At 46.5% G+C, this 27,913-nt stretch overlaps 1 protein-coding gene across 1 annotated transcript in view; it reads left to right on the top strand.

The window, feature by feature from the left end:
- The window catches only part of ACTR3 (actin related protein 3), a 431,810-nt gene that overhangs the window by 123,584 nt on the left and 280,313 nt on the right, over positions 1-27,913 (top strand). The window contains exon 2 of the mRNA XM_078682010.1: positions 7,439-7,494. Coding sequence (XP_078538136.1) covers positions 7,439-7,494 — 56 coding nt within the window. The remainder of the gene's footprint in view (positions 1-7,438; positions 7,495-27,913) is intronic.

Below are 27,913 nucleotides of genomic sequence, written 5' to 3'. Positions count from 1 at the left end.
CGTGCACCAATAGAAGTCAATGCTGCGTAAAAGTTAAAAAGTTACTGTTTTGGAAGTCTTCCGACTGGACTAGAACTTAACCACTGTAAACTAGGACACTAGGAATGTAAATCTCTACAGGAGCACTGTGATACTCGTGTTACCTCACCCACAGGATATGGGTGCATAGGTGTCAAAGTGTCTGGTTTCATCGTGGAGTTCTATGGAGCCTTGGAGAAAATATGCTGCAGGCGACCAGGAGAGAGGAGTCCGGTTGGATCCAAGGGTGGATCGAAGATGTAGAGTAGCTGAAAGCAGAGGGGACAGAGTCTGGGTCACTAGCCAGTGACCGGGATGGAACCAGGAAGGAACCAGGCGATGTCTGGCGCAATCAGGTGGTTGTCGCGAAGCTTGTCTCTGCTGCCACGTGGACTAGGGGGCATCGACGATGACCAGGAGCTGGGCTCGGACTCACCCACCTAGGCTCTCGCTGTTGGCGGTGTCGGCTTCCGGTTTGGAGTCAACAAGCCTTGGCAAAGGCAACCCACGCAGGATCTGAAGAGGGCTTCTTACTCAGGCCAGCAAGGACTGAGGGGCTTCTCCTTCGCAGGGAAGCAAGGGCCAGTCTGGAGCAACCAGACCAGCGGTGTAGATTTCGGGTTTCATCGTCAGAGGCCACTAGCCAACGGGCAAGTGACCGGACAGACGCGTATAGCAGGAAAATGCAAAAGGGCCCCACGCAGCACTTGGTGAGTGTGGAGGGGTGAGCTTCGGTGCAGTTGATGCTCTGGGCTGGGGCTTCTCAATCCCCAATGCACATCTTCGAGGGTGCCTCGGGTGCTGCACGGGAAGCGTCTTGCAGTCTTTTCAAGATGGCCGGTCCCACGTTACACGTCGCCTCCACGGGTCTCAGCTTTGCTGTGGATCGGGCTGAAGGAAGTCTGGAAGTCCGGGTCTTGTCAGGCTCTGTGGTCTGGCTCCGGCGGGAGCATTGGACAAAGTACGTCGTTGAGCGCTTGATGGTGCCTGTTTGCACAGGATGGCCACTCCTTGGCCACAAGGGAGATTCTTCAGTATCTTCTTGTACAGTAGATGGTAGAAGGTCCAGAGTTCTGTTTCAAAGTTTCAGTCTGGATAATCTGATGTCTTAGGGCGCAGCTCCTAACTTTATTCCAAATCAAGGGGCTGGATTACCTGCTAGGTCCCTCCTATGGGTGGGACCCAGGAAGGGGGTGGTTACACCCCTTTCCCTTTGTCCAGTTTCGCGCCAGAGCTGGGGTGGAGTGCCCAAACACCGGTTTGAACTAGGCTATGCATGGGACACCTTGTGTGCCCCAGGCAGTTTCTAGTTTCATTCAGCCCTCCCTGCCCAATCCACTATCTCCTGTCTGGGTTGGTGCTAGCACCTCCCTGTGACTGGGAACCTTTTTTCCAGGCCTCCCCTGCCGGAGTTTTGGTCAGCAGCAGGAGGCCAGACTTGTCTGTGGCAGTAGCATCCATTTTGTGATACTGAGGCTCTGGTTGATTTTAACCGCATTTAAGGAAAGTAACATGTCTTCTCCCTCTAGAAGGGTGGAATGCTACCCCCGTCGCCAGAACTGGCGAGGGGGTAGTATTCCAAAGTGTATAACACCTTACACGACATGTTTCGATAAAGCCAAACCAAAGTTAGCAATAACCGTGAGGATTATAATGCACTTAAGAGTATATGGTATGGCAATACCCTGGAACAGCTATAAGGAAATGGTTCTGAAAGCTGCAGACAGGCTCAGCTCATGCTAGAGCACCATCTCACATAAAACCGAGCACTCTGCCTCCAGGATTGTTAAGGCCTGCCATAGGAGTGACTTATAGGTGCATATGTGTCTATATGTAAAGGTAGATATAGGAATACTATACCTAAGCAAGGGGTGATTACACGACCTTGCCCCAGCTGAGTGATCAGCCAGTTGTGTCAGTTTGGATGGCCAGCCAGGGGTGGCAAAAGATATGCTGCAGCCCCTGGTAGGCTTTGGATGCACCTATGCCCTGGGTGCCTATGGCACACTATACAGGAGCTGATAAGGTGACCCAAATACCAATTGGAGATGTACCTAGAGTACATGGAGTCCATTTTATAGTGAGAGCAGATAGCCTGGGGTCCTGATTAGCAGGATCCCAGGCCAACTAAGTCGAAAACCAGCTAAACACAAGGCAAAAAATCTAGGGTAACCATAGTCCGATATCCATCCTCCTACACATGCATTCTTAGAAATGTGTGCCACAATTCCTGCCATACAAGTACATTTATCATTTTATAGATTGCACCCAATATCCAACTGCGAGCACACTTTAAACATTGTCCAGGGTGATGTTACCCTTGCTAAACAGGGCTCAACAGAGGTGAGTCACTATTGTCCTCCAGTGCAAGCATTAACCTCATTGCTCTTTTAAAGTGGCTGTACTTTATGAGGTGTTCATAAAGTACCTAAACTGCTGACGAAGGCCTGGAACTTTGCTCCCCACTCTGAGTCCATCTTCAGAAGAAACACAAAAAACTGGTTATTTGCCGTGAACTAATCCTCTTCTTGTTGTCCTTTATTAGTGCCAGGACAGACTCCGAAGCATCTGTGCGCTCTATACACTTTTCACTCATGAATTGACCTTCTAGAGATGTCAAATTTGTGCCAAAGATCAGGAAATGTAAGGCGCTTCCCAGTCTTATATAGATGTCCAATATTGGTTATTGCAGCTCTCAACTATTTCTCATGACCTATCATCCTCAAATTAAAGTTAACCCTTCAAGGACGACAGAAGGAGATATCTGAGGTATAAGTCAACCCAGCGTTTGTATATTTAAGGTATTTTCTCCATCTCCCTATCCCTCTCATTTATCTTCTTTAGGTAGATGGAACATTAAAGACAAGAAGCACTGTCATGGCATGCCCTGGATCTGCATTAAGCTCACATGCTAATTGATAGCGTTAAGGGAGTAGCAGAGTCCTTTCTTTGTTACCTTTATTTATATATCACCATTCATCATTATGGCCCAGAATCGCAATCTAAAACTTGACACCCTTTCCTAGGGTTAAGTGCGGGTATGCCAAGGCACTCAAAAAGCTTAATTTTTGGGTATTACCACTGCTCCTGTAATTGCTCCTCATTTCGGTTTCTTTCTGGAATCCTATGTAGCGCCACATAAACCCACTGAATCTTTCTGTCCTTGTATGTTTAGTTGATGTAGGCCAAGGAGAAGTAGAAAATGATCTGTTTTATTGCTGGTGAAGGTAAAGCGATTAGTAGAGGCTACATCTTCTAGAGCAGTGGTTCTTTTTTTTTTTTTTTTTTAAAACCTTTATTTATATAGAAGTGTACACCGCTATTTAGCCGAACATCCCGGGGGCACGGCAGCATATCTAAAGGCATATATCATGGCATACATCGTTATCATTTCCGGATAAGTGAGGTTCAATTTTACTATTAAATCAGGATGACATCAATAACGTAAAAGCTGCAATATAACGTAAAGAGACGTGGGTATCGGGTGCCTAACCGTAAGATATAGTCATACATCGGACGAACCAAACCAAAAGTTCCTCATATTGAGACGACCACAAAGAAGGTATGGATCACATAGCAGAGAATCAGGATATACGTGCATTCAAATATCACGAGCACCGAGTAGACGCCCGCCCAAGTACACCAATAATGCAGCAACAGTTAAGGCATGAATCACAACAAATCAATAAACTCAGGGAATTATCCAATAGACCGATCCCACATCCGAAAAAGGAAGAAAGAGAAAGGAAAACCAAAAGAGCGAAGGAAAAAGGCCATAGAAACACAAAAAAGAAAAATAATAAATCCCAACCCCCACCCCGCACACCTGTAGATGGCTACGGCCTACCCCCCTAGCAGCGTGTCTGTCGCCCAGTAACTAAACCCGAAATATAGAAGAAAGAGGAAAAAGAATAGAGAGGAAAAGAAGATCCGAAATATAACAAGAAAAGAAGTAGAAAAACGGAGGAGGAGAAAAGAGCGCTACATGAGCTCCCAGCCACCGACCCCCCCCCCCCCCCCCCCGAGCCCCACAATGTGAAACCGACAGAGCAGAAAAGGTAATGGGAAAAGGGAAGCATAGAGGTGGGCTATCGGAACGGCTCTCGATTTCTCCCGCAGGCAAACTACAGACCTCCCCCCCCCCCCCCCCGGTAGTCAATCAAACTCAGGATTAATAACCAATGAACATTCGATAAAGCAAGTTATACAGTACCACAGGACGCTACACAGTATACACATTATAATGCGTTTCCCACTTTGTCACCAGCCAAGCAATCACCAGAAAGCACCGAGACATCCTCAGCCCTGGCCCGTGCGATCAATCGGACATGGTGAGTTCAGCTGGCCAGCCGCCATCTTAGGTAGTTTGGGAGACCATGGTGACCAGGATAATCCGTTGGACAGCCTCTGAAAGCCAGTGGGAAGCAACAATGTACAGGCAAAGTCAATGTGGGAAAGTTCCACGTATAACCGTAAGTCCCCAGTGCATGGTATCTGGCTCCGCAATATCAAGTCCGGAAGAAGAGGTAGGGTCACCCCATCGGTCCACAGCTGGAACACCAGAAGCAGCATTCGGAGCCGACTCTCCACCCACGGTGCAGGTCCAAAATCTCCGGGCTCCTCCTTACCAGTAGTAATCAGACCAGTGGCTATGGGGCGGTCCCGGCACTTCAACATTGCCATGTCCGGAGCAATCAATTCCCTTCGCTCGGGTGCAAGGTGTGGCCCAGTGCCCTGCACTCGGAAGCAATCCCGTACAGTGTGTCCCGCAGCGCGAGTCATGGCGTCTAATCTTCTCCCCAGGTCGCAAGCGGTGTAATCCAGGGCGACACGCAGGGCACCAAGAGCAGCCATAACATCCCCGATCCCTGGCGTTGCCTCGCAGGCACGAGCCGCAGCATTCATTCTCACAGGTGGCTCTCCGGCCGGCCGTGATTCAGCAGACAGGACGTTACTCTCCAGAGCGTCCAGCCGGTCACCGTCTTGTCGCACACAAACAAACAGTTGAGCCGCGACCAAAGGAATGAATGGCTCCATTGCGTTGCTTACAGTAGCATGGAAGCAGACTCGACATGTGCCAGGACGGCCATCGCCAACGAGAGTCCTCAGCGCCCCGACATAGCTCACGTGATGCCCAAAATGTCTCCCACAACAGCATAGGGAGAAAGAAAGAATGTCCAAGCGGCACACGGGCAGAAAAAAGTCAAATACGGGCACTCTGGTCCACGGTGTAATGCAAGCACTCGACCCGCTAAGGCAGCCGGATAATCGGGGCGAAGGTGATGAATTCAATCAACACGTTCCGGCAGGCAGTCTCCACCCCGCAGCAGATGGCCACTGTGGCCACGTCAGAGGCCGGCCGTCCCACTCACGCAAAGCCCCGGTTCCATGTCTGCTTGGGGCCGAAGGTTGAACGAGGATATTTCTCCGGCGTTACAGCTGGGAGAAATCTCGGGAGCACACTACCGGAGGCAGCAACATTTCTCCGCAACAAGGTTGCGGCTCGGGTGCAGGATAAGTAGCAGGATGAGTGTGCAGGATAAGAAGGGCGGCGGAGCTGAGAGCCTAAGCGGCCATTTCGAGCGCTGGCCTGGCTCCTCCTAGAGCAGTGGTTCTTAACCTTCTGACGTCTGAGGACCACTGCTTAATCATTTCTGGAACCCAGGGACCCACAATAAGTCAATGCTGTAAGCCGTGTACCCTGTCCTAAGCATTTTTAGGTCTCGTGACCTACAATGCGCGCAAGCGCATTGAGGGATCGAGAATTCAAGTGCTCAAAATCCTCATGAAACCACTAGCTTTTTGCTGCGGTTTTCATGAAGTTCACGTGGCCACAGGCACGCGCTTTTGGGCCATAAACTTGCACTTCTCCTCCCCCTCCCCAGCCAGCTTCCCCCAGGCCGTAGCAGCACTCCTCCCACACCAGCACCTCCCCTCTCTCTCCCCGCAAACACAGCCTTGCCCTAGCAGCACTCCTCCCACACCAGCACCTCCCCCCTCCCACACCAGCACCTCCCCTCTCTCTCCCCGCAAACACAGCCTTGCCCTAGCAGCACTCCTCCCACACCAGCACCTCCCCCCTCCCACACCAGCACCCCTCTCCCCCCCCCCCCCCCCTCCACCCGCCGTCACTTATTCACGGCCGCAGGCCGTGCCTCGCAGAGTTTCCCCCCAGCATTCTCTGGCGTCTTGATTTACTGATTTCTACTTTGATTGGAAGCACGGTGTCCGCTTGTGCCTAAACGTTGTGGCACGAGAAATTAAGTGATTTTCCGACACTGCCAGGGCTCTCTCTGAGCGTAGCTGCCACTGTTTTTTTTTGCGCAGGCATGCCCAGCAGTATCTTCACCTATGGCGATCTCCAACCCACCCCTCTTACAATAGTGATTGTGTGGGCCCCCACCGCTCCTCCAATATTGATGAATGGTTTCTATTTTACAGTGTATATTAGAGCGAACATTTCCCACAATCATTCCCAAGACGTTCAACCCACGCTGAGGCTCGAGTGCCAAAGGCTGCAGATCCCGCTGTTAAGCCACTTCCTCTCCGCAAACAATACATAAAAGGTACAGAAACAAGCATTCATCAAACAAATACACAGAGGATGAAATATTGTATTTAATTCATAAATAGATTGTTTTTAAAATTATATTCGGAAGGTTGGAGTGTTTCTAAATTCATTTGAGGCCAGTCATTATCCATTCTATATTCTGTTTGATGCACTTGCACTTCTCCCTCGAATCAATATGAGAATGCAAACTTTATTTTAGCATCCAGTTTAAAATTCCTTCACATTTAAGAACGTTTTAAAAATGTGAATTGTAAATTTTCCTCTATTTGTATCCGCTTTATTAACTTACTAATATTATTTGATCTTCTAAGCAAGTGTTTACTCCGCGATTAGGCTTTAGAGACGTCCGGACCACAGGGTAGGAACCACTGTTCTAGGGCCTTTGCGAGTGCAGCCTCTTTTGCCTGTTGCAGGAAGTCCTATACTAAGTTGTGTCCCCAATTTTCAACGCCTTACTTTATTATGGGTATACAACCAAACCTAGCTGGAATAAACGTGCAAATAGAAGAAAATCACTACTTTGAGCTGTTAGCTTTTTTTCTTACCAAAAGAATACTTGACATTTTGCTAACTGCCTCCTCCATGGAGACTAAAGCAGTCACTATTAACAATACTGCGGTTGCTTAGCATCGTGTGAATTGGATTGATTTTAAAAATAGACCTGTTGGTAGCACTGTGTGAATCTTTATTTCTTTGTCACGTTGTTACTGTGGTGTGCTTAGATGGATTAGAAAGCAAGCATGGTTATGTTTACACATCACTTCCTTGCCCCCACCCCTTGTTCCCATCGAAGTTCTGAGAAGTGCTAACTTGGCTAAATATAATCTTTTTTTTTTTTTTTCCTTTTAGGTATACAAAACTGGGATATGCTGGAAACACAGAACCGCAGTTTATCATCCCATCATGTACGTATTTGATAAACACCTTGATTGATCTGTATTTATTTTATCTTTACTGTGCTGTGTAATTTAGAACACTGAAAATACCTTGAGCAGCACTGGCCATTAGATATACTTTATCTGACAGAACATTTCTGATATTAATAAGAATTATGTTGTGCATTGGTCTCAGGATGGAGGTACAATGCAGAGCATTGGAAATCATAGGAACACCAACTTTTTCCTTTATTTCCTCTTTAAAACTTAATCCAACCCACATTGTAAAAATATAAACCCTTATTGCGCTTGCCATGTTTTTTGTTTTATGACTAATAGACTAGTCGTCTTGAATAGACGTCATCACAAAGATTGAGCCATTCTTCACTCTAAAGATCTTATTAAATTGGTTACTTTTTCATATAAAAATGCTCGGCCAGCTTGTTTTTTCTGATTTTCAAATGTGAACATCTAGTTTGCTCAGGGTCATAAAATATTGGTAGAAGAAGCATGTTGTCAAATCGGAGCATGCATATCACATTTTTCATTATGGTCTTGAAATAACTGCTCAGTAAAAAGAGGCACTATTTCGAATTTGAATTAACTTGATGTATTAAGCAGTCCACACTTGATTAGAGTGCTCAATAAAATCTCTCACCATCTTCGTTCTGTCTATGAACATTTAGGCGAGAGAAGGCTAATTGACCCAAAAGGAATTTTAGCAGTTGGATTGTACCCACCAACCACCGTATTGCTGTCTTATTGTACCCACTAACCATAAATCCCTAAAAAAGAATTGTGATTTGCTTAAAATTGGTCTGCTTTTTGTTTTAAAGTGAGCTTTAAAATATTCTCTCCCATAGTTTACTCTGTGAATTTATTCTGCTCTTTTTCAGCAATTCCAGGAATCATTTTAACGTGTTACTATTCAAGGCTATGTTACTTCTCAAATTAAAAACACTAAACACACATTAGTTTTCCGTCTTCACAGAGGGGATTTTCAGTGGACCAGTGACCTGTTTTGTTCTAGACCTCTGGCTGGTCCTCTCAATATATACTAATATGTATATTTCATATTTGTATTGGTCCTCTCAAAGTATTAAATGTACACAGCGTGCTGCTACTAGTGACGCATAGTGAAAGATGAGCGTATTAGAAAAAGACAGATTTCAAAATAAGACCTTTACACCCTCCCCGGTTCAGTGCTTCTAACGTTGAGGCCAAGGCACACACTACATACAACGTCCGAGAAGGGCCAATTAAGGTCTGAATCTAGAAACATTTGGTGAGCAGTCCCCCTGTGTGCCTGTAGGTGGTGTAATTTTGTTCTGTGTAACGTCAGCACTGGAAGGGAAGTGCGCGGTCCATAACTAGGCGCCAGCCCAGCGCCACACTGTTCTGATTCGGTGAAGGGCTAACCCAGTCACTTTTTGACTGCCCTTTTTTCGACCCTTTGTCGAATTTTATTTTGAGACTTTGTCTCCTGATGTGCGGGATGTCTACCAGAAAGGCAAGTGCTAAACCATGCAATACCTTTCACCAACAGATGTCTGTGATCGACTTGCAGTTGTTTGGTCTCCGGTGTCTTGAACGAGACCACGACACCAAGACATGCAATGACTGCCGCGCCATGCACACTAAGGCACTCAGAGTGCTCTCTCAAGCTCCTTGTCACCTGACTTTGATCAACTCCGCAGCGTTGCATGTCTCTGTTGCGAGAAAAGTCCTGAGATCGTTCGCAAAGTTGTATCCAGGGATTGTCGTTCCACTTCAAGTAGTCTGGGTAAGTCTGTTAAGTCCCACAAGAAGATAAAGAAGTCTGATGTCTTAGACTTCACCACGCAAGTGTTCGGACGAGTCGCAGGGCCTCAAGGAGCTAGGACTAGTCCCCATTGGACTTTCGCCGGCAGGTTCACGGGTGTCGTCCGATGCTGACCAGGGGCAGACTCCCTATGAAGGACCAGTGACACATTCATATGAAGACCCTGATTGGGTGATGACTGGGAGTGGTTTGTGGACCCTTATAGATATGACATTAGAAGATCCCATGGACAACTGGTATGAGGATCAGGCAGATGCCAGTGGATTGGACATCTCCCCTGACACTGCCCTCGTCTCTCCCCCTACCGTGGGTGTGGAGGAGTGTCTTATTCACTATAGTTTAGCGTTACGATGGCTGAGGTCATGGACCTTACACTACCCTCAGTGGCAGCCATGACAAATGTCTTGACTGAGGTGCTTCCGCCAAGAGTTGCCCCCCACCAAACCATTACTCCCATTTAATGAAGCCCTTACTAATGTGTTACTCTGTACTTGGTTCAGGACCTGCACATGGGCTCCTGTGCATTGGGCAATTGCCCGCCACCATCACCCTTCCTCCAGAGATCCCAGTTTCCTCACCAACGACCCAACCCCATAGAGCTTGGTGGCCCATGCCGCCACCTTCAAAATCAAACCTGGCTCATTCCCTACCACTCCACTGGCTAAGGAATCCAAAAGCTGAATACCTTCAGAAAGAGGATGTTCTCTTCAGCGAGCCTAACGCAGTGATAGTGTAACACGGTGTGTCCCTTGGGTCGTACTCTCAAGCAATTACTGACAGCTTGGATGCAGGCAAGTTCACCATAAGATGAGGGATGGACACTGCAGACTCGTTGGGTGGGTCAATTTCGTCAGTGACTATTTGGCGCCATGCCTGGTTGAGAACCTCTGGCTTTTCATGGGATGTCCAAGCTTTGCTTATTCACATGCCCTTTGATGACTCTAGTTTGTTCAGAGAGAAGTTGGACTCTCCACTGGAGTGCTTTAAGGGCAGCAGGGTTGTGTCCAGGTCCTTGGGCCTTTCCATGACCCCTTGCCAACCACAGACCACTTTCTGCCCACAGAAGTCTTTCAATCTAGTCTCTACACACCCAGCAAATCAAACAATCTTTTTGTGGCCGAGGATTTGGTTCCCACAGACCATGTGGGAGAGGTAGACAAATGTCTCGCCAACCACTCCCCAAACCCCCCGCTCCCCAATCTGCACCACTGGCGGTCAGTAACATCTGACCGCTGTTTTTTTGCAGGTCGTCCAAACTAGCTCCTCCCTCCCCTTGGTGACCACCCACCCTCCCTCCCCACACAACCTCTGGCACCTCTCCTTGCTCAGTCAGGAAGTATTAGCTCTCTTGGTCAAAGGTGCTCTAGAGAAGGTGCTGGTATCAGAAGTATGTCGTTGTTGGTATTCCCACTACTTTCTGGTGCCCAATAAGGACAGAAGCCTTATTCCAGACCTAGGCCATCTCAATCTGTCACTGAAAATGGAGAAATTCAGGATGCTCACCCAAGTCCTGTGTGCCCAAAAGATTGGATGGAATTGCAGGATGCATATTTTCACATCCCTGTCCTGCCTGCCCACATGCGTTGCCTGGGGTTCACGGTCGACCAAGAGCACTTAGTTTGATGTTCTCCCCTTTGGCTTTACCAGCATCCCTCAAGTGTTTACAAAAGTGTTTGTTGAGGTTGGGGTTTCCAGCATTCCCCTACCTCAATAATTGACTGTTGAAGGCGGGCTTGCCACAGGAAGTTGTCTCCCACCTCCAGACTACAGCAAACCTTCTGCATTTGGTGGGGTTCACTATCCTTGTGCCAAAGACGCACCTAACTCCTTCTCAGACTCTTCCTTTAAACGGAGCAGTTCTGGACATGCTGCAGGTTTGCGCTTATACTCCAGAGCGGTGAGTCCAGGATATGAACCAGCAAAAAAATTCCAGGGCTGGTTTCGGAGTATCGCCCCCTCATCAGCCACGTTAGCTTGGCTCCAGTGAAACAGTGTGCAGGGGACCCATGTCTGGGCATACCCATGCCACTTAGGACTGTACCCCTGGCAGTTCGGGCTGGACTGTTCACATGAGGAACATGGTCAAGACTGATTTGCATATGTCTGGGCCCAGACTGGGGTGGAATAGTGAGCAAAAAAACAATGGATTAAACCCAGATCTCTTGACTGGGGCCGAGTGGTTGAAAAGTTGTTGTGTTTGCTATATTCAGGATATGATGCATATGCTTCTGATTCATACTTCTGCCTGTGGATTCCTCCCCTTTTGAATACCCCCTGCGCCAGCATTCTGCGGGAAAATTCTTTCCTAGCTCTCCCACGTCGACGAGGACATCACAATGGACCGGCTCCGCTCACGGCACCGTAGGACGTCATCGGAGCCACAAAAGGAACTAGTCTGCGTGCTGACATCAGTTTCCTTTTTTCCGTGCCGTCGACGCTTAACGGTTTTTCAAGGGGCTCTCCATTTTCTTCTAAGAGAACTTTGTATCTCTTGATTGTTCCTGATGGCTACTTCTAGGAAGACCTGGATTTAAACCCTGCAGGGAGTGTGGCGGGCAAATGTCTATCACGGACCCGCACGATGACTGCCTATGGTGTCTATCTTGGGACCACGACATCGAGGAATGCCGAAGCAGCGGGAAGATTAATCCCAAAGCGATTAAAGAGCGTGAAGCCAAGTTGTTTATGGCCAAAGCAAAGAAGGAGAAGAGGGGTAGGAAGAGGGCAAAGTCTTTATCTTCTCACACTTAGAGGTCGAAGAAACATAAGAAATCCAAGAGAAGAAATGGCTCTCAACATCGTTCTTTGAAGGCCAGGGCTTCGAGATCGCAGACTCTGGCTGAGCGACCTCGAAGGAAGGACTTTATCTCTCCATCTTTCTCAAGCGACGCCGGTACCTTCTCCGGTTGTGGTGTTGCCGGTTTCGAATGGCTCTTCGCAACATGAAGATTCACCGGCTTCAGCGACGTCACCGGCGCCTGGTGAGACCTCTCCAGGCTGTGAGGCTTCTCCTGTACGGGCGCCGTCCCCGGCTCCGCAGGCTACAGTTCGACCTCTGGTTACTCCTCTTCAGGAAGGTACGGATCCATATCCTCCTTTTCCTGCTCCTGCGTCGGATTCTTCGCATTTCCTCAATGCGATGTTTGCCATGGCCTTGACTCCATCCGGCGCGTATTCAGGCCCCGTGGGTCCTTTGGCCTTTAACCTGGATGTTCCTCAATTTTATCCCAGGCACTCAACAGACTCTGCTTAGGAGATCATTTACAGTTTGATGGAACGGAAGTACCACCATACATTGGTTGAGATTCAGTGCCACCAAATACCTGGTCCACACACAGAGGTGGTCGAACCGCTGTGTTTCCAATTGCAGAGTATCTGCTGACTCCACTGTTGAAAGCCCCTAGTCCGCGTCCTTCCTGTACGCCAAAGGGCTTCCAGCTGTGTATGCCACATATTGGGTGGGCCTACTGAATTTTTCCTACTTGAGGTTATCTTGTGATGTATGGCAGACTTCAAGAGAGGGGAGAGGAGTTGGCTTATCGGCTAGTGCGGGCGAGTTCGAATCTGGGGAACTGAATTCGAGTCTCGGCAATGACGATGACTATCATGTGATTCTGGGCAAATCACTTAATCTCCCCTGTGCCTAACAAAAAAATGTGTTCTCATGTAATGCAACTGGTGCTACGTAAAGCGAACTGATACCTGATTCGGGTTAAGTTTGTGCTGTAAACTCTGTAAAGAGGAAAAAGAAGCAGTGAGGATACGGGAAACCTAATCTCAGAAATCACACCAATTTAAGCAACAAGAAACTAAGAATATCTTAAAGCCTCTATAAGCACAGGAAATTGCATGGCGTCCCATTAGTTGGGTTGTGAGTGAAGGAAAATGGGCTCTAAGATGACAGCAAGTAGTGCAGGTATAGGCTGCAAGATCTTTTAAATTTCACTCCCAGCAGAGGCTACAACCAAAAACCATTGAAAAGAACACATTCTCTCATAGCTGCCAATTTTTTAGATTGCTTATATTTCATGTTTCTATGGTTTCTGTGTCCTTAAGAGTGACACAAGTGCCAGATGTTTGACAGTTAGGGGGAGATTTTCCAAAAAGTCCCTCAACGTAGCGCAGCCCACTGCGAGGCTGCGCGGCTTGTAGGGAGCAGGAGAACGCCATATCTTCAGAGATATGGCTCTCTACTCTTACCTGAAAGATGCAGGTGCGCACACCTGTCCTCCTAAGCACGCAGTGCTTTGTATGAAGCGCGCACACACAGCACATCCGAGAGAGCGTTCGTGAACCGAAAGGCAGAAAATGCTCCTGCACTTGCTGCCTTTCTTTTCTAACTAGAGCGCAGCTGTGGGGCTGATTGTGGGCCTTTTGAAAGTATTTGTTAATCACAGCGCCCGTCAAGTGCTGCATTTTACATAAATACTTTCAAAAGGCAAGCAATCAGCCCCACAGCCACGCTCTGTTTAGAAAAGAAATACAGCAATTCTACAAACTCGAGGTGTGCTTTCAGAATCATCTGAAAGCACACATTTGTGATTTTAAACTTGATGCCTTTCTTTTCTAAATAAAGCGGGACTGTGGGGCTGATTGTTTGCATTTTGAAAGTATTTATGTTAAATGCAGCCCTTGATGAGCGCTGTGATTAACATAAATACTTTCAAAAGGCCCCCAATCAGCCCCGCAGCAGCGATGTAAGAAAATAAAGGCATCAAGTTTAAAAGCACAACGTGTGCTTTCAGATGATCCTGAAAGCACACGTGTTTGTAGACTTGCTTCATTTCTTTTCCTAATGCAGCACGGCTACGGGGCTGATTGTGGGCCTTTTGAAAGAACGGATGTTAATCACAGCTCCCGTCATGGGCTGCATTTAACATTAATTCTTTCAAAAGGCAAACCATCAGCCCCACATTTAGAAAAGAAATGCAGCAAGTTTTTTATATAGTGTGACCTCAACCCTTAAAATATTGGAGCTCTTTACATGATTTATTATTCTTTTTTTTTGGTATGCATGGGGAGTTTAATTGATTTGCCCAGATCACCGGCTGACCAGAGACTCAAAACCCCTCTACTAAGTCGGCAGCTCGAGCCTTAAGCCACAACCTCTACCAAAAGAACGCAAGCATTTTCAATATTCTATGCAACTTTATGCAACAAACAACCATTGACAAAACTAAGAGTCCTGGATTGTTGTAGATGTAATGTTACTTGTATTATATATCTGGATGGAATGACAGAAGAAGCAAAATATCAGTCAGGTGGCACACTATTCTAAGCACAGGTTTTTGCTTAATTGCTTTTAAGCCATGCCCTTAATTGCATCCGTCACGCCCCTTTGATAAACCCCCGAGTTTTTTCATTCAACTTAAAGCCCTGGTCTACATGCGCGTTGGGTTCTTGGCGCACATAGCCTTGGCTGCAGCGCACAGAGACCTTACTCTAACGCACATAAAAAAATTAGAGGGAACATTGTTCATAGGTTGCTGAAAGTCGAGCACATGTTCCCGCCAACACCTTTCATTATGCCACAGTAAGATCTCAATTTTGTTCTCACATTTCTGATGTGTGCCCCCTTCAAACCACGTTACAACTGTCCACTCAGACTTCTCAACATCAAAGCAGCTTTCCTCATGGCGATAACGTATGCCTGGAGGGTTAGTGAGTTACAGGCACTATCAGCACTTCCTATGTACATTAACATCTACCCAGACAAGCTTGTCCCTTATACTAGAGCATCCTTTTTACCGAAGGTGGTAACTCCCTTTATGTAAGCCAATACATCACTGCCTACCTTTTACCCTCTGCTTCCCCGCTCTAAATAGGAGAGATTCCATTGGCTGGATCCAAAAAGAGTATTGTCGTTATACTGTGATGGCACAAAAGGGTTCCGGGAGGACAATCAACTCTTCATAGGGTACTTCGGAGCAAAAAAGGGAAAGCAGTGGAGAAATGGACCATCCCATCATAATGGATAGTGCTGTGCATTAAGATCTGCTGCACATTGTCCAAAACATAACCTCCTGAAGGCTTGCAAGCTCCTAGATAGCTATTAGGCAGCAACTTGGTCTTCCTTGCACACGTTTACAAAGCACTTCCGACTTTACAGTCTGGTCTGGCGTGGCGGTCACTTTACCCTTTGAGTCCTACAGGACTTATCTGATAGAGATGTCTCGCCCCAGATTCCTCAACTTAGAATATCCCCAGATGTCAGACTGTATCCGGAAAACTTTTTGCAGCAGCACCTCTGCGCGCTGGGGTCAGCGCCGCACGGCTCTGCCCTAAAGTCATCCACGGACGACGTCCGCGGAGCCACATATAGACCAGCACGCTAGTCAGTTCTTCTTCTTTTCCACGTCCCAACGCGGGGCCAGGAAACCTAGAGGTTCCCTGGCCTGTTTTTAAGCCCTTCTTGGCACCTTAGGCATCATGGAACAGTGTGCAAGCATAAGTCACGCTGCTCTCAGTCTTTACCAGACACGAGCTTACAGGAGTAGTCTCCCTCATATCCACCCTTTCCGGGTGTAGGAGCGACAAGGACCCAGATGAAGGCATTCTCAAGGACTCTCCAGTCTTTCTTCGGGTCACCCCCTCTCCCTGGTGCGCCTTCGGGTCCCACAGAGGAGGAAGGCACCAGCTGTGTGCATCGACTCCCATTCCGGAGTCGATAAGGTGTCGGACAGGTCCCCCGAGGGGCGTCCCAGGCGTCTGTCCAGCCCACCCGTACAGTCTCTGCATAGCCCTGTGCAGCTCCCTACGTAGATGTCTGCTGCAGCATCGGGTTTGACTCCCTGTCGACTTCTGTCCTCCATGCTGGTGGACGCCGATACGATTCCGGTTAGGCGTCGGTTGATTCCGGAGAGCGAGTTGCAGTCAGACTGCGCCCACAGAGTTCCCCCTGGAGGTTCTCGACGTCGATACGACGCAGTCTCGGCATCTGTTGACGTCCGATGCCAACGACTCTATTACAGGTGGATGAAATTCCTCTGGGATCACCTCACTCGCAGTCATTTCAATGCCCCTTGATGTAGATGCCTAGCGTTCCATGGCCTTAGGATCAACCTCCGGCTCCTCCACCTCTACTTTCTAGTGGGCGAGTTAGCCTCCAACCATCCCCAACAGATGGTTTATTGTCGCCACCCAGAATAGCAACAGAGGCTAGTGCGGCTTTCGCACTGGCAGTACGCTGGGCAGCAGATATTCTTCAGTGAAACCCCCTGAAGTTTCATTGGCCTCTGATTCTTTACTGGACCTACTTCACCTTGAGCCTGTGGACGTGGAGCCCCTGCTGCCCCTCGGTGGGGCTTTGTTTGACAAAGCAAAACCAAAGGGGGATGATGGACGGAGTGTTGAACATTGCCAACACTCACCCCCAGTCAACTGATCTGAGTTTAATCCATCATTCTTTAGCTCACTCCGCCACCCTAGTTCAGACATGGCCATATGCAAGTCAGTCTGACCCTGTGCCTCATGGGAACAGTTCCGCCTGAACTGCCAAGCCATGTCTTTCCTGGACCGGAAACCAGCATCCTGGGACCAGTTTCTGGCTAATCAGCCATCATCAGCCAGGCTAGCTTGAATCCAGTGGCAGTGAGCAAGGGACCCACGTCTGGGCATACCTTGCTAACCTAGGGCGAACAAGGCTGTTTGACATCCTGCTTGGTACCTGGGCACGGCCCTCTAGTGATCCTGTTGATCGAGCCATTGCTCGCTGGCATTGTCCAGCCCCAAACAATCCTATATGCTTCTCCCTGCACCCTAGAGCTCAGGGTCTGGCTGTCCAGGCGACTTTTGACCTGCAACTTTCTTGCGCTCTGCCGTTGCTACCTCCCACTAGGGAGTCTCGCTTGATGGAGACATGTGGTCGACACATTTTTGCCTCCACCAGTGCGACCATCTGTGCCTTGAACACATTTTGCGTGTTCGCACGTGCTTCTTTTGCCCTTTGAGACTTGGTTGAGCTCCTTCTTCATTCTCACCCAGAAGGGCCCCGGGCTTCTCCTTGATGGCCGGGTAATGGCACAATTTTCCCTTCAATCGGTCCTAGATGCTACAGACTCTGTAGGGAGGGCAATGGCCCAGTCAGTTGCTATACGCCGCCATGCATGGCTGCGTGATAGTAATTTTCCGGAAAATGTTCGGGACGCTCTTCAGGATCTGCCATTAAATGGCGTTGACCTTTTTGATTGTCACGCTGATTCAGCGGTGCCCTGCCTCATGTCTGGTCTCCCGTAATACTCTGGTCCCTGTGGCATAGCCTTCTCCTTTTCATTTATTTGACTTTCTTCTGCATAGGCAGTGTTCCCTTGTTTGCTGGAGACCCTGGGTTTATAAGGTAATACCCAGATTGTCCTAAGCGGCTATTTCACCGTGTTTGCCTTTGTTCAGTACAGCTGGTCAGCTGGTTCGGTCTTCCTTTCAGTCCTCTGTTGGTGAGTTTCCCTTAAGAGGAGCCCCCTACCGGGGTTAAGACTTACCCTATCTGGGATATTTGTTGGCTATTATGTAGCTGCCTTCCTACAGGGACGGCTCGGTAGGCTGCTATGGAGTCTTCCTCACAGATGTGTTTCTGTGATTCAGCTGTCCTCCTTTTCTGCTGTTAAGCGACCACAGGTTGGCGTCGCTCTACTGCACTTTCAGTTGGGGTCTTTGATTAGCCCATAGTATTTCAATGCATCTCTAGATGTTCACTACTGTGAGGCTTCTCCCTCTCCCTGGGGTGATTTTCAGCATCACTGTGCTCCTCTGTCAGTGTTGGATGATCTCCTTTTCGCCAGCCACTGTCCCTTGGGACATCTTGTTCTGTCTCGTTCCGGCACAGTTCTTCCGCGACCGACACCCTGTAATCGTATAGTACCAGGGCAGAGCCTGGTAGAGTGGTCCCCTCCCATACGCAGAGTTGCGCTGCACAACTTTTCAGTGTCTGCGCGTACTGAGTACATCCTGGTATGTTCGCTGTCATAGGGTGCCTACTTTCCTTTTATCCGCTTCTGCAGTGACTGGTCTACCCCCCACTCTACGGGATGGGTAGTGCCTCTCGTCCTTCAGCTCTGTCTGGGCGCATTTATAGGCGGTGGGACTTCGCCACGTACGTCTATGCTGTACACAGCCTTGTGCCCTCGTTATCTGGACACTTCCCAAGCACACGTTTTTTCTTATTTCTCTGCTGCTTTCAGTGCAGGTGTTTTCCATGCTTCTACTTGGGGTCCCTGCTGTCACACTCTGTGCATGCAAGGTTCATTGCTGCAGTGTCTGTGGACTTTGTACCGGTACTTGCTAGCCATGGGGCAGCATCCTGCCATTACTGCCCCACATATCTTTGCAGGTGCAGGTTTAACAGTGCTTTTTCCTTTGTTCTGCTTGCTCGACCGGTATGCACTTACTCCGTCATACTGCTTTGTCCTCTCTCTGGTCTTGCTTCCTGTCGACACATCTGATCCTGTGGATCCCTCGACCCTAGGCTTCGTTCATCTTCTTTACCAAGTTCTGAACTCTCACTTCAGCACGGGCATTCTGGCTCTGTGCTTTCCTTCTCTCAATCGGTATACACAAGGGGGTTTTCGTGCTGTTCTTGATTGCTTGTGGTGCCTTTGCCCATTGTTTTCCACTCTTCGGAGCTTCATGGTCTGGTGTTCGCTGCGCTGACATTGCTGTCCCCGCTTTGTTCAGTCACCTGGTTGACAGCACTGTTTTAGTCACAATGTTAACGGCTAAGTTCTCTGGAACTTGGTGGGATTCAGTCGCAGACCCGCCTCCTCTATGGGTATGGCTTTGGTATCTATTATAAGTTAAGGAATCTGCGGCTAGACGTCTCTATCAGATGAATGAGTTACTTACCTTCAGTATCGATGTATCTGGTTGAGACCTAGTCTAACCTCAGATTCCTTAACGCCCACCCATCCTCCCCATTCTGCGAGGACCTTTTCAGGTTGGGCTTTCGGCATTTGCCTCCCTCCGGGTGGTTTTTCTTTCTGCAAAGTGACATCTTTCACTCCTCTCCAGAATGCTTCATTCTGTTTTACCTGCTTTTACACCCTTTCTCTTTTTTTTTTGTTTAGCAACGATTATAGTATAAATGTTATCAGAAATTAATCTTTGTTTGGGTTAAATATATATTCAAAATGTGATAACCATTGTTCCGGTAATACTATGGTCTCAATCTTAATGGCTGACTCATCTTTAAAAAAGGGATGGTATAACATCTTCCAGAATAGTATAGGATCTCCTGTCTTTGCCACCAGGACCAATTTATCCCAAGCTAATTCCCTAATTTCTACTTTCCTGGTATTTTAGCTTTGCTTATAATTTTTACGTAGAGTACTCACCCTTTTCCTGTCCCTATGTGTGATTTTTAAAACATCTTTTAGTTACTGATTTATTCTGGTACACTTTTGATCAAATATTCGTGGATGGGAGGAAGCATGTTTCTTCTTGGATTTTAAATTTACAGAAATAGTGCCCACTATATTACAGAAAGCCGTTATGACCAGTAAATCCCATGAGGATCCCTCAAGCAGATGGAAATATCTTCTTGGCTATTTTGGGCCAAGTTGTCCATGAATTCTAGCGGGTTGACACCTGACCATTATAGAAGTGCCTTTTTCTCCCTGGGTTTTGATATTCAATACTATACACATCTTTTCTAGATGCTTCGGTGTAAGCTTCAACACCAGCGATATTGGGCGATGGTCACTAAATGGGCTTATCTGTACTTCAAAGTTTTCTACTATACCCTTACAATTTCCTGAGATCAAGACATGATTAATATTTGATGAGGATCGTGCTCCTTCATAAGTTTGAACAGCGATTTCGCCCCTTTTTTCCAGGTAGCTCCAAAAGTTCTAGATTGTATTTATACATTCAGCTATTCCTGGTATCCCCATATGCGTTATGAAGGAAGTGGGAGCAAGGGTCGCCCTGTTCATCCCGTGACAACAGTGTTCTCCATTTAAAATGTTACAATTCTTACTGTCAAAATCACCCGGCCAAATAAGCAGGTAGTCCCCCTAATGCCTTTTAAAAATGTGTCTAATTCCTCCTCTAAGGACACAACTACCTTGTATTTGGTGCTTTCAAAAATACTATTGTAGAAATGAATCATTATACATTGGTTCCCTTTTGTACAAAGATATAAAAACTGAATTAGTATCAGATTTTTTTAGAATTGACTGCAATGTAACCGAGACAAAAACTATCAGGCCTCCTTTGGCTCTCCCTGACTTTGAAGAAATAGCTTTGGTGGAAACCGTTTTAAAACCATCAATACAAAAAAGTTCAGTGCGCCCGGTTTCTTGAAGGAGTATTAGTGAGCAGTTATTTATCACCATAAGCCATTCTCTATTTAATTTATTTCTCACCCTGGGCACATTCCATGCACTATAATGCAATGGTGCCTGCATTGGTGATAGGCTGCTGAAACAGCACCAGCGCTTGGGGAAAGGACAGGAATATACTGTATTGGATATATATATATATATATATATATATATATATATATATATATATATATATATATATATATATATATATATATATATATATTCACTGAAAAAACCATAGGTTATAGACCATATATAGTTAGGAATTAGCATTTACAAAACCTTGAAAATTCACTGAAAAACCCATAGGTTATAGACCATATATAGTTAGGAATTAGCATTTAAAAAACCTTATTTTACTCACACAAAACCATTGAAATTCCATATATAGTTAGTTGCACTAACTATATATCGCGCACCTGCAATCCACTGCTGATCATGTCACATATTACATCATTCATGACATGGTCAGTGACATCACTGATGACATCACTGATGACATCTCAAATGACATCACTGATGACATCACTGATGACAACATCCAGTGACTGTATGTTTCTGTAAAGTTAAAATATGTCTTACATATTGAAGAATGAGTGGATGTATAAGTGTCTGGATGAAGGATTTAGTAGGTGCGTGACTGACTGTATGAGTGAGTGATTAAATGTGTCTCACTGAATGCATGGGTTAGTGACTAAACTGTCTTAATTTGTGCATCATTATGTCTGTTCTGTAAACTGCTGCATGTGTTGATCATTAGCTATACGAGAGGCTATATGTGTTATTAATTGGTTGCCCAAGTATTTCTATGGGAGATTGAGTTTGTGTAGGGGTGGCTGGAAGGTGTGTGACTCTATGCATAGATGTGTGAACAGTTTATTCACTAGGTGTATGAGTTCAAGAGTGCATGTGGAAACAGCTACATGGGCAGTTGACTGTGTGCATGAGTGTATTGATGAGTGAATGGATATCTCAATGCTACATGTCATAGTAAGTACATATGTAAAACACAGTACATGTGAGAGTTGGCATATATAAATAACTGTGCATGAGAGCCACCGAATGAGTGAGTGGTTGTATCGATCATTGTGAACTTGTATCAGGGATTGTATAAGAGAGTAAATATGTGTTAGTATATGTTTCAATAAGTAAGGTGTGTTTAACTGTATAGTTGAAGAAATGGAGGTGAGATTGTTTCTTTGCATGACTGACTGGGTGTGTGAGTAACTCCATGGATGAGTGGCAGTGTGTGAGGGTCTGTATACACTGAGTGTATCTAAGGTTATATTAGAGTCTGAAGAGGTTTATCGTATTAGCACAAGAATGATGTCAAATGAGATGTCATCAGTGATGTCATCAGTGATGTCACTGACCATGTCATGAATGATGTAATATGTGACATGATCAGCAGTGGATTGCAGGTGCGCGATATATAGTTAGTGCAACTAACTATATATGGAATTTCAATGGTTTTGTGTGAGTAAAATAAGGTTTTTTAAATGCTAATTCCTAACTATATATGGTCTATAACCTATGGTTTTTTCAGTGAATTTTCAAGGTTTTGTAAATGCTAATTCCTAACTATATATGGTCTATAACCTATGGTTTTTTCAGTGAATTTCAATGGTTTTTTAATAGCAAATATCATAAGCTGTCGAATGTCAAGTACGTGGTAAGTGAAAACATTTTCGTGTTTATGCACACTGATCTGCTTTGAATGGTGCCCCCCCCCCCCTCATTTCTATTAGGAGTACTCTCTCTTTGCAGATAGTGAAAGGTAGTTAACGCAGGTCTTTGCCCCCATTGTAATCCGTCGTGCCTGCTTCTCTCTCCATTTGATTGATTGTTATCCAAGTATTTACTGTTTTAGAATTAGTTCTCTTTGGTTCATTCTCTATTTACAAACAAACACAGAGTCGCAATACTCTGTTTAGTCTTTGCAGATAACGAAAAATCGTGTAAAAAAAAAAGAAAAGGAATCGAGCAAAATCAGTAGGCCACTAATGGGATCTCTTTTTGACCTCGCTAAAATAGAAACATTAGGAACAACCCCTCATGACAAATACAAAACTAGTGAGATGAACTGAACTCCACACAATGATGGCTGCAAAACAGCTCGGCTCCGCCACCCACCCCGCCCAAAATAACGATAAAGAACGGCTGCCATGATTGGTTGCGGAATGACCACGACGGAGCTACGAAATGGTGCTGCTCTCATGCTAACCCCAGCTTCAGTCTGAAACATCCAGAAACACTGTAGACTACCAATTCGATCAGTTCCGGTAGCGCCCCAATGTAACCCGGTAGAGAAGAACTAGCTCTCCCCTCTTTGACTGATGGTTCTTGTTGCCTGTCCCTTCTGTTGTCATTTAACAGAACTATTTAGCCTGCTGAAAGGGGTTGTGTTCCGACCGCTGGTTGGTGGAGACATTTTGACTATATTCTGTACCTGCGTTGTCGCGTAATGCGTCATATGACGCGCCGCGTTAGCGCATCCGGAAGTCATCCGGGGCGCGCAGCGCGTAACGTAAGCATAACAAGTCATGTGACTTGTTAATAAAACTTTTCATTGGTTCATTTTACTTTTCTTATTGTAATGATGAAAGGCTTGGTCATATGACCTAAAAATTACGCTTTTCATTACTTCCGAACATTATTTTTTCTTAAATATATGTTATAATGTTCCAGGCTAATGTACTTTCCCGGAAATTTTACAACTGTCCTGCAAGTAAAATATATTCTTTTTTCGAGAAAAAGAGCGTTTCTTCGTCCCATGACGGAGCCGTTGAGCAAAAGAGGGTCGACCTGCTGTCTTAGTCGCCGATACGCCTGAATATGAGATTCTTATCGATCACTTTATGTTGCAGGAATAGAAAACACAACAGCCCTTGACCATTTATCTTTACTGCGTTCCTTCGTATTATACCTTTTACCCTTCATGTAATTGGTCTGCTTTATTTCACTTGCCTTTTAATGATTCTAAAACAGTCACTATTATTAAAAACTTTACCAATGTATATACTACTACCATGTTTTCTTTTAAAAACCTTTATTGTGAAAATTTCATTATACAAATACGAGCCTATAACCACGTGGGCCTGCCACAGAGCAAACTGTAATCGTATATGATGAATAGACATTTACACTGTAGAGGAACGTAACGGGCGGGCCATTAGGTTGCAAGAACTAAGGTGTCTAACAGTTACGGAATCGGTGGACGTACATTTTATAATTAAAATACGACAGGGCCAGTTACAATAAAATTATCTAGATATACATTTGCGGGCAAGTACCATGGGTGACGTTAATTCGAACTTTCAACAGTACAGTAATCAATAACACATCAGAACTTAATATCAATAGGGATGTCGAAATATTCAATCAATTCTCGTCCCCGCCCGCCATGTGCTTCAAAACTGCATACGTATCTCGTGATTTCAAGGTTCTGCAACCAGTACACAACAAGGAGTTACGAGTCCCATTTATGCCGGCGCCATTTTGGGCGAGGACGGGCAGGTCCAGGATATAGTCAAAATGTCTCTACCAACCATCGACTATGATGATGTTGATATGCTGTATTTATTAGAGTAACACTCATCTGTCCACATGAAATTAATTTGCCACAATCTAAACATGTCATTTTAATCTTTCCAAAGTTCTTCTAAATATTTGGGACCGTTTCCCTTGCCTCTGAAGCTCTCAGTGCCACTTCTTTGATGAATGTACTAGCAGGTCAGGGGTTCTCCTCCAAATCTCTCTTTTATGCAGCACTATAATTAATTGGTGCCACCTCTCCATATGACGATGCATGGTATAGTTACCACAACTATATTTTTTTTCGGTTCCTCTGGAGAGTTCATCGTGGCAGATGAAGCGTGTAACGTACCGGGCATTTACCTTTTTTTGCATGTACAGGAAAGGAAAAAAAAATCGAGCGTCCGAGTTCTAAGGTGTCCCAGGGCCATTTTGGTGGACCAGGCCCAAATCCAAAGAACAGCCATCTCACAGGCTAATGGGGCGACCCACGCCGAGTTTCAGCATTGTAGGATGACCACACAAGTACAGCAACTTGCTAGACATCACCTCGGTGCCATCCGGATCTCGGCGCCCCACTGCAGATGAAGTGCCTCTCAACTATGAAACCACCACGGTGACATCCGGATCTTGGCGCGTTGTGCTGCCTTCGGCCTATTCGCACATCGGTCCGCTACTGACGCCATCTCACAGGCTAATGGGGCGACCCACGCCGAGTTTCAGCATTGTAGGATGACCACACCAGTACAGCAACTTGCTAGACATCACCTCGGTGCCATCCGGATCTCGGCGCCCCACTGCAGATGAAGTGCCTCTCAACTATGAAACCACTACGGTGACATCCGGATCTTGGCGCGTTGTGCTGCCTTCGGCCTATTCGCACATCGGTCCGCTACTGACGCCATCTCACAGGCTAATGGGGCGACCCACGCCGAGTTTCAGCATTGTAGGATGACCACACCAACTTGCTAGACATCACCTCAGTGCCATCCGAATCTTGGCATCTCAACGCCTAGTGGTATCTTCCATACAAAAAATATTGTTACGCTGCCTTTGGCCCCATTCGCACATCAGTCCGCAACTTAGACATCACCTCGGTGCCATCCGGATCTTGGCATCTCAGCGCCTTGTGGTGTCAGTCAGAAAATATTGTTACGCTGCCTTTGGCCCCATTCGCACATCGGTCCGCTACTGACGCCATCTCACAGGCCAACGGGGCGCCCCACGCCGACTTTCAACATTGTAGGATGGCCACAGAAGTGCGACAACTTACTAGACACCACCTCGGTGCCATCCGGATCTTGGCGCGTTGTATTGCCTTCGGCCTATTCGCACATCGGTCCGCTACTGACGCCGCCTCACGTGCCAACGTATTTTCTCCGCATTTTATACCCTATGCCGCATAACAGGTCATGTGACTTGTTTATAAAACTTTTCATTGGTTCATTTTACTTTTGGTTTCCGAATGATGGAAGGCTTGATCATATGACCTAAAAACAACACTTTTCATTGGATGGAAACTTTTTTTTTCCCCCAAACGATGAAAGCCCCACCTTGTTTCTGGATGTTTCAGACTAAACTGGCGTCAGCATGAGAGCACCACCATCTCGTAGCTCCGTTGTGGTCATTCCGCGAGCAATCATGGCAGCCGCTCCCCACCAGAAGCCTGCAGGAGTCGGGGCCGCCAAAACTTTTGATGAATTCTCAAGGCGGAGGGGACGCTTTCGAGAATGGGGTCCAAGACCTAGCAGACAAGCGTCCGATTTCCAAGGTGTCCCAGGGCCATTTCAGTGGACCACGCCCAAAAAGGAAAGAGCCTGCCGCCATTTTGAGAGTCCTGTGGCAGCCGCCTATCGCTGCACCGCAAGAGTGGGCGCAACTCAGCTGAATGGCGGATTTTGACACAGTGGACCAAAAGCGGACGGAATGGCAACTGAAACGGTAAAGGGGCGCCCCACTAAAACAGATGAGACTCCACCTGGAGAGGCCCGTTCACGCCGCCTCCCCCGGGGCGCTCCACGCCGTTATTCGGAGCAGCATTGTAGGATACCAAAACCAGTGCGGCAACTTACTGGACATCACCTTGGTGCCATCGTTCTGCTGCCTTGGAACTATTCGCACAACAGTTTGCTACTGATGACCCACCCCCCGCGACGCCCCACGCCGTTATTTGCTGGGTGGCAACTTACTAGACATCACTTTCGTGTCATCTAGATTTCGGCGCGTTCTGCTGCCTTGGAACTATTCGCACAACAGTTTGCTACTGATGACCCACCCCCCGCGACGCCCCACGCCGGAAATCTAGACGTTGTGCTGCGTTGGGACTATTCGCACAGCCGACCGCTACTTCGTTGTTTTTCCCTAAAAATGTTTATATGTTATTACTATTTTTGTTTTCTTGTATATATTTATAAATTATTAAAGTTTTATAATCTTACTACTTTGTCGGAGTGCTATATATTTTTAATGTGACACATAATTGTAAAAACTTTGATGTACAAAGAGTCATCCCTGGAATCTTCCGCTTCACGCTCGGTCCCCTCCCCAATCACAATACAGGATGGTTTTCAGATAATAGCAACGCTTCTGCTGTGACGGATCTACTCGAGTGTGGGCCTTGATCTACTATAACTCCTTTGAAGAGGGGTGATTCTTTACAGCTGTGGCCATAAACTACATCTGCAGGGCTAGCTGATAGCCTAGGACCGGCCTGGACAATCGGACACAGAGGAAAAGGAGTGTCAGAGGGTGCGGTAGTGAATAGGGCGAAAGGGAGGTGTCGGGCGGGCACAGGGTGTGATTCTCAGGGAAGAGCAGCGCAGATGGGGGGAGGTTTATTACCCATGCATAAGACAGAGAGCGGGGGTGACCACTGCCTGGGTGAGATGCTTGCGAGGGTGGGGAGCCATGCTAAGGATCGACAGCGTGCACAGAGTGGGTCTGGTCAAGGCATCTAAAATGGCTGCCGTGCACGACAAAAGTGTGGCATTTGAAAAAAGACAAGATGGCGCACACAATGTTTTTCAACAATTCCTGATTTCCTTCGAATCTAACGTTAACAGACGTTGGGGCATATTACCAAAGTTAAGCGATATTTATCCCTAACGATGCATTGCAAAGATTTTTTTACCGTCAGAAATTATCGCAGATAAACCTTGCTATTATCAAGGTTTATCGCAAATACGATAAAAAACGAGCGCAATGCATTAATATCGCTGAAAACTCCGCGATATTCATGCATTACCGAGCTAATGCTCTTAGCCATGTTATCCACCTCCCATTGGATAACATGGCTAAGAACTGCTCAGGGCAGCTGTTACTTTTTGGAGATATTCGCGCTTATCTCGAATATTTCCAAAAGTTGATAATAGGAGATAGCGATGTTAGCGACTGTTTCCAGTCGCTAACATCTTGGCATGCCCACTTTGCATGTCATTAGTGATAAATATCACTCACATGCAAAGTGGGACCCAAGATGGTCGCTATCTCCTACTAGCCGTCGCTAACTGGTGTTAGCAACAGCTAGGTAATACAGATATAATTTTATCTCCGCGAAGCGGAGCGCTGTTACAGATATATATCTTTTTTTGAACGTTAATTTCTCAAAATGCACTGAAGCACATATATTGAGACATAGCAAAGGCACATCGGGCTACCAGTCCCTAATATTTTACCAAGTTTCGTGCAAATCCATTCAGCCGTTCTATTATTATTATTATTTTTTTTTTTTTGCCCCGCGGGGCCCTTTTAAAACCTCCACATCAAACCTAGGGGG

This window comes from Lissotriton helveticus, chromosome 3_1 (genome assembly GCF_964261635.1).
Source record: "Lissotriton helveticus chromosome 3_1, aLisHel1.1, whole genome shotgun sequence".
Taxonomy (NCBI): Eukaryota; Metazoa; Chordata; class Amphibia; order Caudata; family Salamandridae; genus Lissotriton; species Lissotriton helveticus.
The sequence above is the reverse complement of the archived record's forward strand: the minus strand, read 5'-3'. Positions and strand labels throughout refer to the sequence as shown.